This window comes from Pseudophryne corroboree, chromosome 4, assembly GCF_028390025.1.
Source record: "Pseudophryne corroboree isolate aPseCor3 chromosome 4, aPseCor3.hap2, whole genome shotgun sequence".
NCBI classification, from domain to species: domain Eukaryota; kingdom Metazoa; phylum Chordata; class Amphibia; order Anura; family Myobatrachidae; genus Pseudophryne; species Pseudophryne corroboree.
Window position 1 is genome coordinate 470,845,568 of NC_086447.1, and position 18,550 is coordinate 470,864,117.

An 18,550-nucleotide genomic window follows, 5' to 3' on the forward strand; every position below is an offset into this window, starting at 1 on the left:
CAAGCAGCTAGGCGCACCATGTGATCGAACCCTCTGGAGCTAATGGTGTCCAGTAGCCGAGAAGCAGAGCCTTGAAACTCACAGAAGTAGGTCCTGCTTCTCCCCCCTCACTCCCACGATGCAGAGAGCCTGTAGCCAGCAGGTCTCCCTGAAAATAAAAAACCTAACATAAAGTCTTTCAGAGAAACTCAGTAGAGCTCCCCTAGTGTGTGTCCATTCACTCCTGGGCACAAAGTCTAACTGAGGTCTGGAGGAGGGGCATAGAGGGAGGAGCCAGTTCACACCCAGGATTAAGTCTTTATAGTGTGCCCAGACTCCTGCGGATCCGTCTATACCCCATGGTCCTTTTGGAGTCCCCAGCATCCTCTAGGACGTAGGAGAAATACACCTATTATTCATTCAAGTTAATAATACAAAATCCTCCTTAATGAGCAGTATACATAAATACAGCAGAGTAACATGCATAGCTGTGAACAGTGAATCCTTCCCTTATTGTAACGTACTGTGCCAATACGACAAGCAGCAACCAGGATCTCAATAGGATGCCAACACACAGTTACTCTACAGCCAATATTTTCAAATGTGAAAGATAGAATTGGATGCTTTTGCTCATATGTTATACAGTGTATAAACAGAAGAACTCACTGAGCTTAAATAAAGGGAGTCCTGATTAGCATAGCAATGGTAATCAGACATTCATGCAGCAAACAGTAAAAATAGCTAACCCATTGCTTCCTACAAACACTAATTTAACAGTCAAGCCACAGTCACCTGTCATATCGGTTAATATATCATATGCCTGGCCCGGGGCAAATGCTCAGAGCTTTTTGCTTTTGTTTTGCAAAGATTTAGTTGAGCACAGGTACAGCCTTTCTCCATAATGCAAGCACAAATCCAGCAGCACGCCAAAGATCTCAGAGTTGTTCACACCACTAACGAGGTCCGTTCAAAACCTCCAGGTAATATGAGGGGAAATGTGACAGCTCCAACCTATCAGCCAAGTGTATTTTTTTCCACTTACAGCACAGCAACATTTTAGTACACAGCTTACTTATTTTACAAGAGCTTAAAGTAGACCTGTCACTAACACATAGTCAGGGCAGCTATTCTGTGGCCTGAACTAAAATCCACATTGACTATTCATTCACCTGATCTACTTGTAATGAGTACTAGGCAGGCTAATGTAGGAGCTTCTCTGGTCCCAAGCAAAATGGTACTGGTACTTACCATACTGTGTGTAGAAGTCATGTCCACATTAAGCTATTCAAATGTATGGTTCATATACTATATACCAATAAACATCTAATTTCTTCAAAATTTAGTATGCAACTTTAATTTTACTGACAAAATAATTCACCAATTTTCTTGGTTAAAATTGCCAAATATGCTAAAAGACTTTATAAACTACATATGTGTCCTCACTATTGCGCCCTTCTTGGCGCCCCAGGTTCTGTGTGACTAGGCTTGCACAGAGCTTATTTTTGTATCTTAGTCGCAATGCAATGTGACAAAATGCTTCACGAGACTGTACTGATTATTGTGATATGTAACACCTGTACATACTGTATGTGTGCGAATGAGGCTGTATAATCTGTATACTAAGTGCTAAAATGCAGCAGTCACGGCTTATTTTCATGCCAAGTTCTACTGTGTTTTATCTGCGCCTTTGTACATATCTAAAACGTATTCCTGTGCAGGTAAAGTCGCGGCCTGGTGTCCCTGGTACATATTGAGTGGTGTCTTGCTGTGCCTGTGGTGTGACTAATAGGCCCTACACACTGGCCGACATCAGTCAAAGATATGAACCATCTCGTTCATAAATGAACGAGATACCATTCATATCTTTGAGTGTGGAGGCTCCAGCGATGAACGATGAGGGGCCCCGCGCTCGTTCATTGCTGGTGCCCCGTCGCTTGTACATGCAGGCCAATATGGACGATCTCGTCCACATTTGCCTGCACTTCAATGCAGCCAGGTGACGGGGGGAGTGAAGAAACTTCACTCCCCCCGTCACTGCCCCTCCGCCACCAGGTCGCCCGTCGGCCGTATCCGCCGCCAGGCAGCTCGGCGGTGGATCGGCCAATGTGTAGGGCCCATTCGATGTAAATTGAAAGTAAATCTTGCTATGCTACAATACTGGAGCCAGGTGTCTTGTGCAGCATGGCATATGGATGCTAGGTGTATGAGGACACATCTGTACATAAAGCATTATTATTCAGAACACAGAATTCATTTGTGTAAATACCACACAAGCACGGGAATAATGAAGCAGAGCTATAGGTGGTAGGGTAAATGTGGTCAGTTTGAACTTGATGGTAAATGCTGTATTATTTTTTTTAAACTCAGTTAAGTCTTAATTATATGTCTGTATTGTGTTTATAAAATCTCATACAATGCCGATATAATGCCATTAAAGTTCCAGGTTTTGAACTAATGCTTAAATTAAGATTTAGAGATATTGGGGTAAATTTACTAAGGTAGGAGCTTTTTTTAGAACTGGTGATGTTGCCCATAGCAACCAATCAGATTCTAGCTATTATCTTCTAGAAGCAGCTAGATAAACATTAAGTAGAATCCAATAGGTTACTATGGGCAACATCACCAGTTTTTTAAAACTCCCACCTTAGTAAATGTACCCCAGTTTGGCGATTTTCCTAAAGTTTTATTGACTTGTGAAAATAAAATATCACAATAGTAAAACCAGCAGCTTTATGTAACATTCACTATTGTGTACACAAAAAAAATATTCACATATTGATTGGAAATGTGTAAATTACCTCTCTTTCATCCATATTTAGCCACTGTTTGGGGTCATTTTCAGTTGCTAAGAATGCAATCAAATCAATAGCAGTGAGACGAGTTTGACGTCTTGATGACACAAAGATGAGTACAGGCTTTGCTGGTGAATGGCTTCTTATAGCTGTTAACAAGGAAGCAAAAACAACAGAAAGAGATTTGATATTGATATTATATACAGATGTTGAGCTCTAATTAGTACAATTTAGTTCATTTGCAGCTAATTCCTATAATTGTCTTATCAGCCACTCAAACAATCATTCTCCTAATGTCCATTTTAATTATCAGTAGAAAAACACACAGCAAGTTCTTGACTCCAAAATAACTCGCACACACAATAAGCCTTGCAACCTAAATATAGCACAATGAACAGCAATAAAAGCTCCAAAAAATCCTTCTCAGACAAAGGAGACTCCTCACTCTAGGATCACTAGAACAAACATAACAGTATCAATATATTCATGCAGAGTATGGTAGCATTATCTGTAGGCAAAAACCTCCTCTACCTGTATATCCCAATCCACAATTCTGTAAAAAAAAGAGCATTTGCTTAAATCTAATCTAATCTTAATAGTTTGACTAAAAACAATTTTTTTTTGGCACAGTGTAATGGGGTCTGAGAACGCCGGAGGTGCGGGATCCCCAGTCAATCTTGGACTTTTTTAAAGGGGCAAACACTTACAAGTTAAAACCATGCCTTGTAAACGATTGCCCCTTTAAAAAACAAAAAACATCCGCAATCGTCCGGCATCCCGCATCTCCAGCGATCTAAGGCTCCATTACATCCCGCCAATTGTGTGCTCTTAACCCTGTTGTTTAGTGCTAGCTGTTAATGAATGGTATATGGTTCAAGGTCACTAAAAAGTATCATACAAATGAGAGCCCAAAACCATTTCATGATTGGCATGCATAACTAGAATAATGTGTCGCTACATAATTGGTGCCACCTCTTTCTTAAACACATCCGGGTACCTAGACCTGAACAATACATCATCTTGGATGACAAAATGAAAATCTGTATCTGTTAAATGTTATATTTTGCAAGCTTTTATATATTTTATAATGTATACATTCTGATTCAAGTTTTACGACACAGCCTCCATCTTTGTATGCAATCTTTGTATACTTTCACATCGTTCAATGCAGTTATAAACAATAAGGGGTCCTAAGGACACATTCTGTGCTTTGAGCCTTCCCCAGTGGCCAGCATTATTGTCAGATTTGTTTGTTATAGCTTATTTAAAATGCCTGCTGATATGGTATTACATTGATGCATTTTCTTTTGTACTTATTACTGAGATTAAAGGCTATGTGCAGCACGTCTGAACTTTAGAGGGCCACGCGTGTGGCCCCCTGAAGTGTCAATGGTCTCAAATGTTTTCAACACACATTATTTGAACATTACACGTCTTATTTTTAATGTTAAAACATCTGCCATTCTAATACATATACCATGACATTTCATCTTATTTCAAAAGATGTTTGAAAATCGTGGTGCATTTGTTTTTTATTTCACAAAATGTACAGGTTTACTATAGCAACAGATAACATAGTAATAATAGTTTCTTTGTTTTCCATCAAGGTGGCTCAGGAAAGTCTTATGATGCTTACATAATTAGATACATAGATTGATTTGACATCTTTATAGCTAATGCAGATGTTTGTCTCTAGACATTATGAGTAACATGGGGCAAGTTGCTACCATTTAGAGCATAAATACTTATGTGGCGCCCAAGGGAAAGTCAGTAATGAAATAGACTACCCATCTGATAAAGGCTGATCCAGGGTAACTAATCAGGAGGTGTCTAATACAAAGATTACAGCTGTTGAATTATTGGAGATTGCAAGTTTATACTACAAATGAGTCTGTGGAGATGGCTGAAATACATCATCATTATATACACATACAGCCTTGTAGAATCTGGAAACAGAAGATCTAATGCGTTCTAGCTGCCCCAAGAACAGGTGCGATTAAACAGCAAGAGCTTGATTTATTGTTCATTAGTGATTTTTACATAGCATTTCTGGAGCCAATAAATAATGGAAATAGTCAAGACTAGTTTAAAATTCCCATCAATACTTCTGTACTGTCACAGAGCTAATTAGAAAAACGAAACAGTCATTTTCACAAGGCACTACGGGACATGAGGTAAATTTTATTTCTAAGAATAAGATATCATAAATACCACCAAAACACCCAAACAAGATTCAGTTTATCTCTGGGTGAAGTATTTCATGCACACATATTGATAGCTCTTGTGGTATAGGCATTTACAATGCACATCAGATTCCAGGCACATATTTGTGAATATATATTTTACACAAAATGCTTTTGTGCAATATGTTGGTTGTTGATAAATAAAGGCTAACAATAGTTTAACAGGAAATGTCAATAGCAGCACTATGTATTTAGCAAACATGCCTGTCTTTATTATACGCATTACTGTAGATCATAAAATATACATCTACAGAGTTTATGTTTTTTCAAATGTAATAAACACTTTAGATAAATTATTGTGGTTGCATCAATGATTTCTACATATTTAATCAGACAGCCTGAAAAGATAATCATCCACATGCTATCGCCTGGTGGTCCCACTGCCAGATTCAGAATGTTGTCATACCAGGACTGACTGGGGTCAAACTTGAGGAAACATTGGCAACAGGGGAAAAACATACCCCAGACTGCCCACAGACAGTCATGGCGTCTACCACAAAAGCACTTGGAATCATGGACCAGGGCCAATACCAAGAAACTTTGTAGTTGTGGTAGACCCCACTGCTATACTCATTTGGTGAAAATATTAGTTATGGTAAAACGTACCGTTGATAACGTTATTTCTCCTAAGTCCACAGGATCCAAAGGATAATATTGGGATATGATGACGCGACAGCGGATTTGCACCAATCGGTCAAAGCTTTCGGCCTCCCAGCATGCAACGGGACCGTCCATATATCCCCGCCTCCTGGCTCAGGCAAATCAGTTGTTTTTCCAAAGCTCAAGGCAGGAGCATCATAGAGAGCCCTAATTAGGCGAGAACACATATGCACACCCTTCCGTACTAAAAGGAAGAGGTTAGAGAGTTAAAGGATCCTCAAATCAGGTGCGTCAGGGTGGGATCCCTGTGGATACTGTGGACTTAGGAGAAATAACGTTATCAATAGTAAGATTTACCATAACGAATATTTCTCCGGCACGGTCCACAGGTTATCCACAGGATAACATTGGGATGTCCCAAAGCAATTTATGGGTGGGGACGCTCCTGATTGGACAGGAGAATTCTTCGCCCAAATTCAGCGTCCTGAGATGCAAAGGTATCAAAGGCATAATGTCTAATGAATGTGTTAATGGAAGACCATGTGGCTGCCTTACATATCTGTTCTGCTGAAGCAACACGTTGTGCTGCCCAGGACGGACCTACCTTACGAGTAGAGTGAGAAGAGACATTAGCCGGAACAGGGAGATCAGCTTGAGAGCATGCTTCTGAAATTGTCATCCTAAGCCACCTCGCCAGTGTCTGCTTATCAACAGGCCATCCTCTGTCTGTCTTTCTGATGGCACTGGTACGATCCACATAGATCCTTAAGGCACGGACTACGTCCAACGATGCATCTCCCATGGAAAGGTCCGGCCCCTGGAAGGCCAGGACTACAATTTCTTTCTTAAGGTGGAATTTAGACACCACCTTAGGAAGATACCCAGATTTGGTTCTGAGAACCGCTCTATCTGGATAAAAAAAAAATCAGAAAAGGATGCCCCTAAATCTGAAACTCTTCTAGCTGAAGCAATAGCCAGTAGAAAGAGAACTTAAGCTGTCAACCATTTAAGATCCACTTTATTAAGTGGTTCAAATGCGGTAACTTGAAGGGCCTTTAGGACTAAAATTAACTCCCAAGGCACTGTAGGAGGAACAAAAGGAGGTTGAATACGCAGCATTCCCTGGAAAAAAGTGCACACATCCTGTAGGTTAGCAATTTTCTTTTGGAAACATACAGTCAATGCTGACATTTGCACTCTCAAGGAAGCCACCCATAGACCTTTGTCCATTCCTACCTGAAGGAATGCCAAGACTCTGGAAACTCTGAACACCCTAGGTCAAATTTCCGGTCACTGCACCACTGAATATAGGGTTGCCATGATAAATGTGAGCTGAGGAAGGTTTCCTTGCTCTGAGCATAGTTAAAATGACCTGTTGTGAGAATCCTCTTGCTTTCAGGATGGAAGTCTCAAAAGCCACACCGTCAAAGACAGTCTATCCAGGTGCTTGTGACAGTAGATCTGGACTTTGAGGGAGTAAGACTGGAGCATCCATCGACATCCTCTGCAGATCTGTGTACCAATGTCTTCTGGACCAAGCCGGAGCTATTAGTATCACAACGCCCTTTCCTTGTTTTACCTTTCACATTACTCTGGGTAAAAGGGAGATTGGTGGAAACACATAGGTCAGAGGAAAGTCCCAATTCACCGACAGGGCATCCACAAAGATCGCTCTGGGATCCTCTGTTCTTGACCAGTATGCAGGAACTTTGTTGTTCTGGCATGACGCCATGAGATCTATCTCCGGTAACCCACATTTGTCTACCAGATTTTGGAAGACCTCTGGGTGTAAAGTCCATTCGTTTGCATGAATGGCGTGTCGACTGAGAAAATCTGCATCCCAGTTTAGTACTCCCGGAATGAACACTGCGGACAAGGCTGGAAGATGAAGTTCTGCCCACTTAAATGTGTGACTTACCTCCTTCATTGCATTCTGGCTGCGAGTTCCTCCCTGATGGTTGAAGTACGCTACTGTTGTTGCATTGTCTGAGCGGATTTGGACTGGTTTCCCCTGAAGGATGTCCTTTGCCTGAATAAGTGCCATATATATGGCCCGAAGTTCCAATATATTTATTGGCAGACAACTTTCTTCCTTGGTCCACTGCCCCTAGAAACAACTCCTTCCTGACACTGCTCCCCAGCCATGAAGACTGGCATCCGTTGTCAGAATTACCCAATCTGATATCCAAAAAGTCTCCATTTGTCCAGATGGGATGTCTGTAGCCACCAGGCTAATGACCTCCTTTCTCCCAGAGGAAGGACCACAGTCTGGGTTATTATTGTCTGATGACAACCATTCCATTTGGAAAGGATCAGACGTTGCAGAGGCATCGAGTGGAACGGAGCATACTCCACCATGTCGAATGTCGACACCATCAACCCCATCACACGCATTGCGGCGTGAATGGATACCCTTTGACTGTGTAGCAGCTTCTGAAACCTTGACTGAATTTTGGATATTTTGTTCAGAGGTAAAATTACTCTCTGAAGACCTGAATCCTGCACAGCCCCCAAATGAGTCATCCGTTGTGACGGAACCAGGGACGACTTTATGAGCCAACCGTGTCTCTGTAAGCAAGCTATTGTCTGCTGCAGATGACACTGAAGCAATTCCTGAGACTGTGCCAGGATTAATAAATCATTGAGGTATGGAAAAATTCTTATCCCCTGCTGACTGAGATAAGATGCCATCACCACCATAATTTTGGTGAATACTCTGGGAGCTGTGGCCAGTCCTAAAAGGTAGGGCCTGAAACTGAAAATGATGCTGGAGGATAGCAAACCGGAGATAGCACTGATCATGGAACATGGATATCCATGGATACTATAAAATCCTCCGGCTTCATGGCCAAAATAATGGAACTTAAAGTTTCCATATGAAACCGATGCACCCAAATGTACTTGTTCAGCGCTTTGAGATTGAGTATGGGCCGGAACGACCCATTTGGCATCTGGACTAGAAAGAGGTTGGATTAAAAACCTTGTCCTCGTTGTGCAGGGGGAACTGAAATTATCACTCCTGACTAAAGCAACTTCTGAACTGCCTCTTGTAAAGCTCTGGCCTTCTTTACCACTGAAGATGGGCTGGTATTAAAAAAAACCTTTGAGAAGGGTGTTTCTTGAAAGCAAATGCATAACCGTGAGTTACCGCTTCTTGCACCCAGGCATCTGTGGTAGACTGCTGCCAGATCTGTGCAAACTGAAGAAGTCGGCCTTCCACCCTGGGTTCCCCCAGGTGGATGTCTGCACCATCAGACTGATGGCTTATCTTCTGATTTGGAAGCTGGTCCTCTGGTAGCCCAGTGCTTTTTAGTCTTACCAGACTTGTTGGATTGGGACTGTTTGCCATCACCCTTTCCTTTCGCTTATCCTTGATTTTGAAAGGGCCGAAAAGCTGGAAATCTAGGCTTGTATTTGTGTGTGGAAGGAAACTTAAATTTTCCTGGAGTCTGCTTCTGACTCCAAAATACTGTTTAATTACTTACCAAAAAGAATATCTCCAGTAAAAGGCAAAGATTACAGAACCTTTTTGGATTCTGAGTCAGCTTTCCATGTACGTAGCCAAACCGCTCTGCGTTTAAACGTTCTAAAACAGCTAGGACTGAGTTTCCTGCATCAGAACAGCTGACGGAAATTATGCAAGAGGCTTGGGTTATGCCCAGTAAGAAGTTCAGAATTCCAAGGAAATGGAATTCCAATTATCCTCTTCCGACTGGGGACTGTTTAGAAAGGGAGGTGGCTCCCTAAGTAGAGAACCACCCTCTGCGAGCTGCTACTGCTAAGGCTGATGCCTGAGAGGCAATTGTACCCATATCCAAGGCTGCTTCATCCATAAACGTTGCTGCCTGTTTGATATGTGCAATATGAGATATTTGCTCTCAAGATGCCATTGAAAAATCCTCCTCCAATGCATCAGCCCAGGCTGACACTGCCTTTGCCATCCAGTCTGAGGCCATAGCTGGTCTTATGAATGCCCCACACAAGGAAAAAATGGTTTTAAGAAAACCTTCAATTCTCCTATCCGTGACATAATTTAATGATGTTGACGGTAGAGGTAATGTAGATTTTCGCACCAGTCGAATGACATGCGTATCTACTTTGGGAGCCACCTCCGTTTTTAAACAGCCCCAGTTGGAAGAGGATAATTGGAATTCCATTTCCTTGGAATTCTAAACTTCTTATTGGGCATAACCCAAGCCTCTTGCATAATTTCTGTCAGCTGTTCTGACCCAGGAAACTCAGTCCTAGCTGTTTTAGGACATTTAAACACAGGTGCCTTAGATTTTAACACAGGCTCTGCCGCCTCCTCTAAGGATAGAATGGATTTCACTGCACTAATCAGGTCAGTTATGTCTACCGAGCTGAGGCCTTCCTCCTTTTCTCAGTATGCAGACCCGGAGTGTGATGGGTCCTCTTCCTCCAACGAGTCCTCATCTGAAACATGTGTAGACTGTGAAGATATTTCATATCTATGTGACTTACTTACCACCGGCCTTTCAGCCTGTTTTTGTTGAATGTAATAAAACCCAGGAGGAAGGTTGCATGTAAGGGTTAACAGGATAACCTATCCGTGGTATCGGAGCTGACATTATCCGCTCAGCTATACTGGATAATGTCTGTGCAAAAGTAGCCCATGGGGATTTAACGAGAACCTGTGCCTGCTTTGGATTATTTAAAAGGCTTCGGTGAAAGCTAAAACATAATCCATTTTGAACCAGATGCCGAGAGGTTAACCCAGTTTTGCAAGACAAACATCAAATGAGTATTGGTGCTGCTGTGGAAAGTGTATTTTCCTCACCCTTGCCACTCTTAGACATGATAAATAAATAAATCAATCACACACCTGTACAGTGTTACTACACAATTTGTGACTGTAATCACTTTAAAATTTGTTAAATTGACACACAATCCAACCATACTCTGCTTTGCACCAGCACTGAGGATCGGAATACATAGAAAAACTGTCAGAAATATAGAAAAGTCAGCAATCACACTAGCAATAAGTCACAGGTTATACAGTAATATAATAAGCAATATGAGCACGTAATCAACTACAAATACATTTCAATTATGTAGGAGAAACATATTACTGCATTACCTTATATAGGGGTTTTAACCGTATTCAGTTGCACCGTGAAAGAAAACAGCAGCAATAGTTTAGAAACTCATATGCATCAAACACTTATCCTACTAGTTGTGTTCAAAGGTAGATAGAGACTTAGTGCTGTATTACCCAGCTCAGGAGAGTGGGATACAGGGAGACTTCACCCCGCTTCCAGGATCTATCAATACAGTAGCAAACATTGAGTGGATCCAGACTCTAATAGTGTACACACTCGCCCCGTGAACCTAAAGTGAACACACACCCAAGTGAACACTGACACACCAGTCACACAGCTGCCTATGCTGCGACTGGGTCCTTCTAGATACACAGCATCTCAGACGGAAGCGGGAACTCAGTTCATGGTGGGAAACTCTGAGAAAACTGGTCATGAACTGGGGGAAGGAAGACCAAGGGAGTGTCTGACTCCCCACTGCTGATATCAACCCTAGGGATCACAGCCTCATACTACCCCTGCAGCCTATGATCACTAGGGCCTAGCACTAGTGGCTGCCGCGTCAGCGACTGTTTGGTAGTCTCCTCCCAAAACAGTGTGGCTGTCTCCGTTTTCCCCCTCTGAGCGGAACCGATGCCTTACCATCTTCTTGTGCTCCGGCCACAGCCTGGTAACGTCTGCTGGACTTGCTAGTACATCCTACACAGACACCCGCCGAAACAGCAATGTACACGTGGGTAAGCATTGTCGCGACCCGGCGGGGAGTTGTTGGAGCGACACTTTCTACGGTACATATAAGACGCTTTTTAGACAAGATCGCTCAAAAAAAATAGTAAGACTATGAAAATAAAATAAAAAAGCTTATGGCTGCTAAAAACCAGCAGCCCACTGACTATGGTCTGGCTTTTGCCGATCCAAACAAAAAACAGATTTGCCTGAGCCAGGAGGCGGGGATATATGGACAGGCCCGTTGCATGCTGGGAGTCCGAAAGCTTTGACCAATTGGTGCAAATCCACTGTCGCGTCATCATATCCCAATGTTATCCTGTGGATAACCTGTGGACCCTGCCGGAGAAACCTCCAGGTGAAAAATCCACTTCCATGGCAGGATCACAATCCTGCTGAGAAAATCATCTTCCCAATTGTCCACCCTCTGTATGTGCACAGCTAATATTGCTGAATGAACGCCTCCATCCAAGACAATATTTGAGCCACTTTGACCACTTCCGTGTACCCCCCTGATGGTTGTCATGTGCCACTGTTGTAGCATTGTCCAAATGGATCCAGAACAGGCAGCTCATGAGAATCGACTGGGATCCTATCAGTGCAAGATACATAGCTCAGAGCACCAAAACTTTGATGGGAAGGGCAGACTCCAGTGCAGACCAAAGGCTCTGCAGGCAAATGTTCAAGGTCACAGATCTCCAAAATTGAAGGCTGGCATCCATAGCCACAATGTCCCAGGACAGAGAGGCTACAGACCTGCTCCTGCAGAAATTTTTTGTAAGCAACCACCATGGCAGGGACTGATGTGTACACAGCAAAAGGATGAGCAACTTAGATTCCAGATGATTGCTGAAAGCTAACCAATGCTGCAGAATCTCCCACGGAAACTGAGGAGTACAACCTGGTGTACTGGATGGCCATGATGGTAGAGACCATTTTCCACAATAATTGCACGCATAACAGGACCAATGGATGCTCCAAGGCCAGAAATTTCTGGACCAATGTCTCAAAGAAAGAGATCTTGTCTGGATAAAGGAACACTCACTGAAGGCTGGAAGCAGAACAGTCCCTTGAATGAACCCAAGTAGGCTCTTCAATAGGGGCAGTGATAGACCACACTACCCCCTGGAAGTCCTGTACATACACCGGGACGGCGAGTGCAGGAGGCGCCTAGGCTTGCTTTTCGCACTGGTCTTAACTAGATCAGCCACGGACCTGTCAAATGCATGAGCCCATGCAGGATTACCATGACAGGTATTGTACTTTCCTGGAACCGAGACATCACGTGTGGTCCGGTGATGTCTCGGTATCTGGATGATAGGTCGACAGTCAATTGGTCGACCAATATTGGTTGACATGCATTAGGTCGACGTGGACAAAATGTCGACTTTGTTAAACGGTCGACATGACAATGGTCGACACAGGAAAAGGTTATTTTGTTTACAACTTTTAAATTTTCTACTTTTTCATACTTGATCATCCACGTGGACTACAATCGGGTATAGTAACATGCATGCAAGGGGACGCAGTGCACTAATTGGGGTTCTTAGTTCTTTTACGAAGCAAATGACACCAGTTTGTCTTTAAAACCCATGACAACCTTTTTATAAGGCGACCTTTTCCATGTCAACCTTTTTCCCATGTTGACCTTGTGCATGTCGACCTTTTGGGTTCAACCTAGACACTGTTGACCCATTGATCTATAACCCAATTACTCAAATAATTTTAACAGTATGTTGTCAATCTACTGCATGTAGAACTTATAACTCAAACCAATGTTGTAAAGTGTTCCTGTGAGCCATTTCTTGGTAAGAACCTTCTAATGTAATCTCTTGTATCTTTTTAGCTACCAGGCTGATTATTGAAGACTACTTGTAGTGCTCTATTGATAACACACAATTGGACAGAGACTGAATAAATTAGATGATGATTAATGAAAAGATTACAAACATACTTCAGAAAAGATGGGAAAAATTGAGAAAAGTCTGGGAAAATGTAGCTGTAATAGATTTACACATCATCCTCTAAATTGGCTCTTAGGCAGCTGTGTCAGGGACAGCAATCCTCTGCCCTAGTTGTATTTATTCTCTTTTTTTCTTTAACCACTTGCCTGGTTTGGTCGCATGTGATGCGGCTGGAGCCAAGAGTACGTTATCTGGCCAAGTTGCATCACATACGATGCACTGTACTTGTCTTTCGCAGCATGTGCTGTGCGCCCCAGACACAGCAATTTAATGTCGTGTTTGCTCCCTAGAATACCATGCGGGTAATCACAGTGCAGGGGGGGGAGGGACACGTCATTCTTCTCCCAGTACAAATTTAGCTGATCTCTGCGTGTGCAGATATCAGCTGTGGGGACTGATCATCAGTCTCCTAACACATTCTCTACATGGGAAAGGGGAGGTATATGCCCATGGGGGGTGGGGTGGGGTGGGTAACACCACCTAAAAATATATTTTTATTATTAAAATATTTTTATATTTTATTAAAAATACTTCTTCAACTTTATTAAGTAATAAAAAAAAACCTGACAATTTCTGAGCAGTTTTGTGAGTAAAAAAATGGTCAGTTAAGTGGTTAAAGAAAATACTAAAATAAATTAAAATACAAGATTTTCCGAGATTTTTTTTGTAGTAGTTCTACAGCAATTAGCAATCAGGAAGAGTATTTAATCATGCTCGTGATAAACACTGCACAACGCAATACCTAATGCATATGGATCTCCTTTCTTGGGAATCTCACAGAAACATGTTTTTCAGCATTTTGTCACGTTATGCCAAATATAAACACATGAAAGCTCTAATGGAACTCAGGGGCTGCTATATATAGGTGCACTAAGAAGCATCCTGAAAAGCTCCAGTAAGGATTATTTTCATGTAGAGGCGCTTACCCTGAAATGTAGGCTTGTTCATACTGGCCATACGAGGACAGTAGTGTTGTCCAGGGAAGCCCTGAATGTGGACTTCCAAAGGAACTGGTCTCACAGATGGCCGAAAGTTAAATAGACCCATCTACAAAGAAAAATAAAATCTGTGTGAACATACACTAGTGTATTTCAGTTAATTAAAGATTAAAAATAATTGGTCAATTGAAGGGAAATGTGTCATTCACACCCAATCCCACCTCCAACCCACCCAAACACACACACACATACACATTAGCCCCTCCCTGAAGCACTGTTCAATTTTCTCCAATCTATACCAAGCAATTGGAATACTATTACCACAAGGGTGGTTCCACAATCATACAATTCTATTGAAATGGACAGTGTCATTATTGGACATGTTGCTAAATGTGGTAGTAAGATGACCAATTCCAGCCTCTGCCTGAAGTCAACGTCAACAGTCCTGTCAGGCCATATTGACACTAAAAGTTATTGGACAGCATTGCTTGTGTGCTATCTGTTATCCAATTTGACCACACTGGCATGACTACAGATGTGTCCTCAAACACTGTGGCTTTAGTCATTACAAACAGACCTTCTCGGCGTATCACTTGCCAGGAAATTCGGCTGCCCTGAGCATCTCTTTTGCTCGAAATATGCATATTATCCACATAAATAAAGTAACTGTATGTGACAAAACAACTCTGCTAAATTACACTGATAAATTTCATGTGTAACACAGAATCATATAATTTGACGGCAAAGTAAGAACCATGTGGCCCATCTAGTCTTCCCTAAACACATGTACACGTACACTAGGGTTAATTTTTGTCAGGAGCCAATTAACCTACTAGTATATTTTTTGATAGTGGGAGGAAAACAGTGTACCTGAAGAAGACTCATGTAAGCACAGGGAGAATATACAAACTCCTCACAATTAGAGCTATTGTGGGAATTGTACCAATGACCTCAGTGCTGTGAGGCAGTGATGCTAACCATTACACCATCCATACATCTGTGCGTGACGGAGTCTGCATATGAAGTGGCAGGATGCAGCAGCCACGGCTTTTTCTCATGTTAAGTTCCATTATGCTTATACTGCGACTTTGCACATGTTTACAGCTAGTTTCTGTGCGATGAAAGCCCCTAGTACACTGTGAGTGGTGTTTTACTGTGTGCACGAAGCAAACAGATGCAAAACAAAGAAAAAAATGGTATGCTACACCACTTGGAGCGGCTCAGGCTCGCTGGGCATATAGATACTAGGTATATAAGGACACATCTGTATATGTGTGACCTGCTAAGGAGCATTTTACCCTTGAAAAGAAATACACACATTTGAGACAATAACAGAGATACTTGAGAGAATTGTATGATACAAAGCTAGGGTTTACTCATAGGCTTGTAGTTTAGTAACCATAAAGTACAGTACAATGTTTACTTTATTCAAGAGGAGTGTAGCATATTGTATTGTGTAAATAGAAAGCCCACATTTCTTTTTTACTTTTATGCTGACTGGTTTATTATTTAAAGTGGTTTTTGTCACTACAATAACATACTAATTGAAAAGAAGACACATTTCACTTACCTGTCCAATGCCCAACCAATCTGCAAGGTCTCTAGCATTTGCCAGAGCTGTTGATAAACCAACAACTCGCACCGTCCTCTCTGTGTGCGAGGAAATGAAATTTGTCCGGGATACAATAACTTCAAGTACTGGTCCTCTCTCATCACCTAATAACAACCAAATAATTAGGTCAACCATAAAAATATTAAGAACATTCATTGCTTCTAATTAACAAGTTCATGGCAGTGCTTACCAAGCAAATGAATTTCATCAATAATTAGAATGGAGACCTTTTGTACATAGCTCCTGTTTTGCCAGCTCCTGCTAATGCCATCCCACTTCTCTGGGGTAGTGACGATGAGGTCAGCTTCAGCAATGGCCCTCATATCCGGAGTGACGTCTCCTGTCAGCTCTACCACTCTGTTAATAAACACATTTTACTAATTTACAGTACTTCTGTTACATTCAATAAGGAAAACCTAAAATGTAATGCTGGATTTACTACACCTGTTACTCATTACTGTACTCATTAGTGTAAAATAAACAGTTCTGTACAAATACTATTACTTACGATCCTTTGAGGTCTTAGGTTGGGTACACATTAGGTGATATATTGGACAATATATTGCTCCTACGCATTGTTCATATCACACAGTGTGTATGATCAGATGGACCAGGGATGAACACATGGAAGTGTACGCAGGAGGTACCGCTACAGTGCACGGTCGTACGCCAGATCGTGCAGGGACTTATCATTGCCTAAAAACACACATCATCCTGATATGTACCCTACCTTAGTTGAATCTAATTGTTTACATTGTAATCTGTTTTGATAATGTGCACAAAGACTAAAAATAGATTTATGATTACTGTTGTTACTCACTGTGCTTTTGTTTCTAACTGCTAGGACATAGTAAACCTGCAGTGACTTCCACTTAGTATTAGCGCATTATTAAAGTTAAAATGCCAAAATATATACAGTATAATATAGGAAAAGTAACAGAATAAAATATTTTTTGTACCGTTAGGCCATACGGAAAAAAAAAAGGCTGTAATTATTTTATCTATACAAAAAAGTACAGTAGACATTTTATTTGGTCCCAGTATTGAACTCCAGACATGCTGGGTTTCCTGAATTGGAGACTGCATATGGCATCAACAAGAGGAAATAGACAGTCAATTTTGGTTTCACAAATATGTAGACAATTATTTACTCTATACTTTAAAAAAAAAAAATATATATATATTTTTTTTTTTTGTTGTTATTCGCCACTGTCCATGGGATGTGCAATTCTGTCCTGGGAATCTTTACTTTACATTACCAGATTACTGCATGTGCAGTAGTAAAAAGCTTTTACTTATTAAATTCACTGTAGCATGCAAATGTGATCTACAGATGTAGATCTGCAGTGACCCCCACCCCCCATGCCCTTGTTCCAAGCTAAATTGTTTAATGCCTTCCACAAGGACTGGCTAGAGGACCCCCTCCACAAAGACACAAGTGCAGAAAGTTGTTCCAAGTTTGGGATTGCTACATAGACTCATTCCCAGCTGACCTTTAACAGCAATTATACAAATATTTTCATTCTACCCAATGGTATAACACAAGACAGTTGTTGGGGAATACACCAATTGAATTATCGTCCACTGCTTGGCTACTGGTAAAATTAAGCCTACTCTGATTATTTGATGACTTTGCACTTGACACTTTTTTCTTTTGCTATGCTTCTATTCGGTCATGTTTGATTTCTGTTATATGCTTGCTTCATATTCTATATAAAAAATATTTAAAAAGATCTTTATTTTGAGGGCTCACTGGTGTAGGCAAAAACACAACAAATAGCATAGGTGAGACAGTTTTCCATGTAAAATGAATACAAATACAACAGTAGACAATTTGTGTAGGTAGAACAAAAAAATAGTACAGAACAGGGATGTTGGGGAAGGGGTAGGGGCAGAAGTACGAGGTGTAATAGGACTACAGGAAAAGAAAAGGGTACCATACTGAGCATTGGATGTTGGGATGAAAACAGATAAAAAAAGGATGCCACGTATGATAGAAGGAGAAAGACAAGAAAGATGAAAGCAAATGGTGGACATGAAAAGTCTGAGAAGGAGAAGTAGGAGCAGGCAAAACATATTGTCCCATTACACACGGGTCAAACAGGGGCGGTGGGTATAGAAGGCAAAGGAGTACCTTCTGAAGATAGTCAAGGGGCCCACACCTACAGTAATTAAACATGTGGCCCCTGTCATGGAAAATATAAGTTATATTTTCCATCTCCGCTATATGCCAAATTTGTGATTTGAGGGCAAAGAGAGACAGAGGAAGGGGTTTATCCTAGTTGTGAGCTATTAGACTTTTAGCAGCAACTAAGTTTTCCAAGATCAAGAGAAGGGTAACAGAGAAGATCCTTGAATCCTTCGGTATTGAAGAGAAAAGAAGGTTATTTGGGAGCGAATGGATAAATGTCCAAAACGGATCAAGGACAGGATAGGTCCAACAGACATGAGGTAGAGTGCCATGGAGGCTGCAAATTCTCTAGCAGAGGGACGAGGCAGAGGGAAATATTTGGAAAAGGCCCACTGGGCTATAGTACCAGCGGTATTATACTTTATGGGCCAGATGTACTAAGCTTGAAAAGTGATAAATATCACTGTGATAATGCACCAGCCAATCGGCTCCTAACTGTCATTTTTCA

General features: G+C 41.5%; 1 protein-coding gene across 1 annotated transcript in view; it reads right to left on the reverse strand.

Annotated features, from left to right (window-relative positions):
• Positions 1-18,550, reverse strand: part of ASCC3 (activating signal cointegrator 1 complex subunit 3) — a 1,202,160-nt gene that overhangs the window by 236,730 nt on the left and 946,880 nt on the right. The window contains exons 27-30 of the mRNA XM_063917038.1: positions 16,102-16,268; positions 15,870-16,015; positions 14,288-14,408; positions 2,778-2,920 (exon numbers count right to left, since the gene is read on the reverse strand). Of these exons, the coding sequence (XP_063773108.1) occupies positions 2,778-2,920; positions 14,288-14,408; positions 15,870-16,015; positions 16,102-16,268 (577 nt within the window). The remainder of the gene's footprint in view (positions 1-2,777; positions 2,921-14,287; positions 14,409-15,869; positions 16,016-16,101; positions 16,269-18,550) is intronic.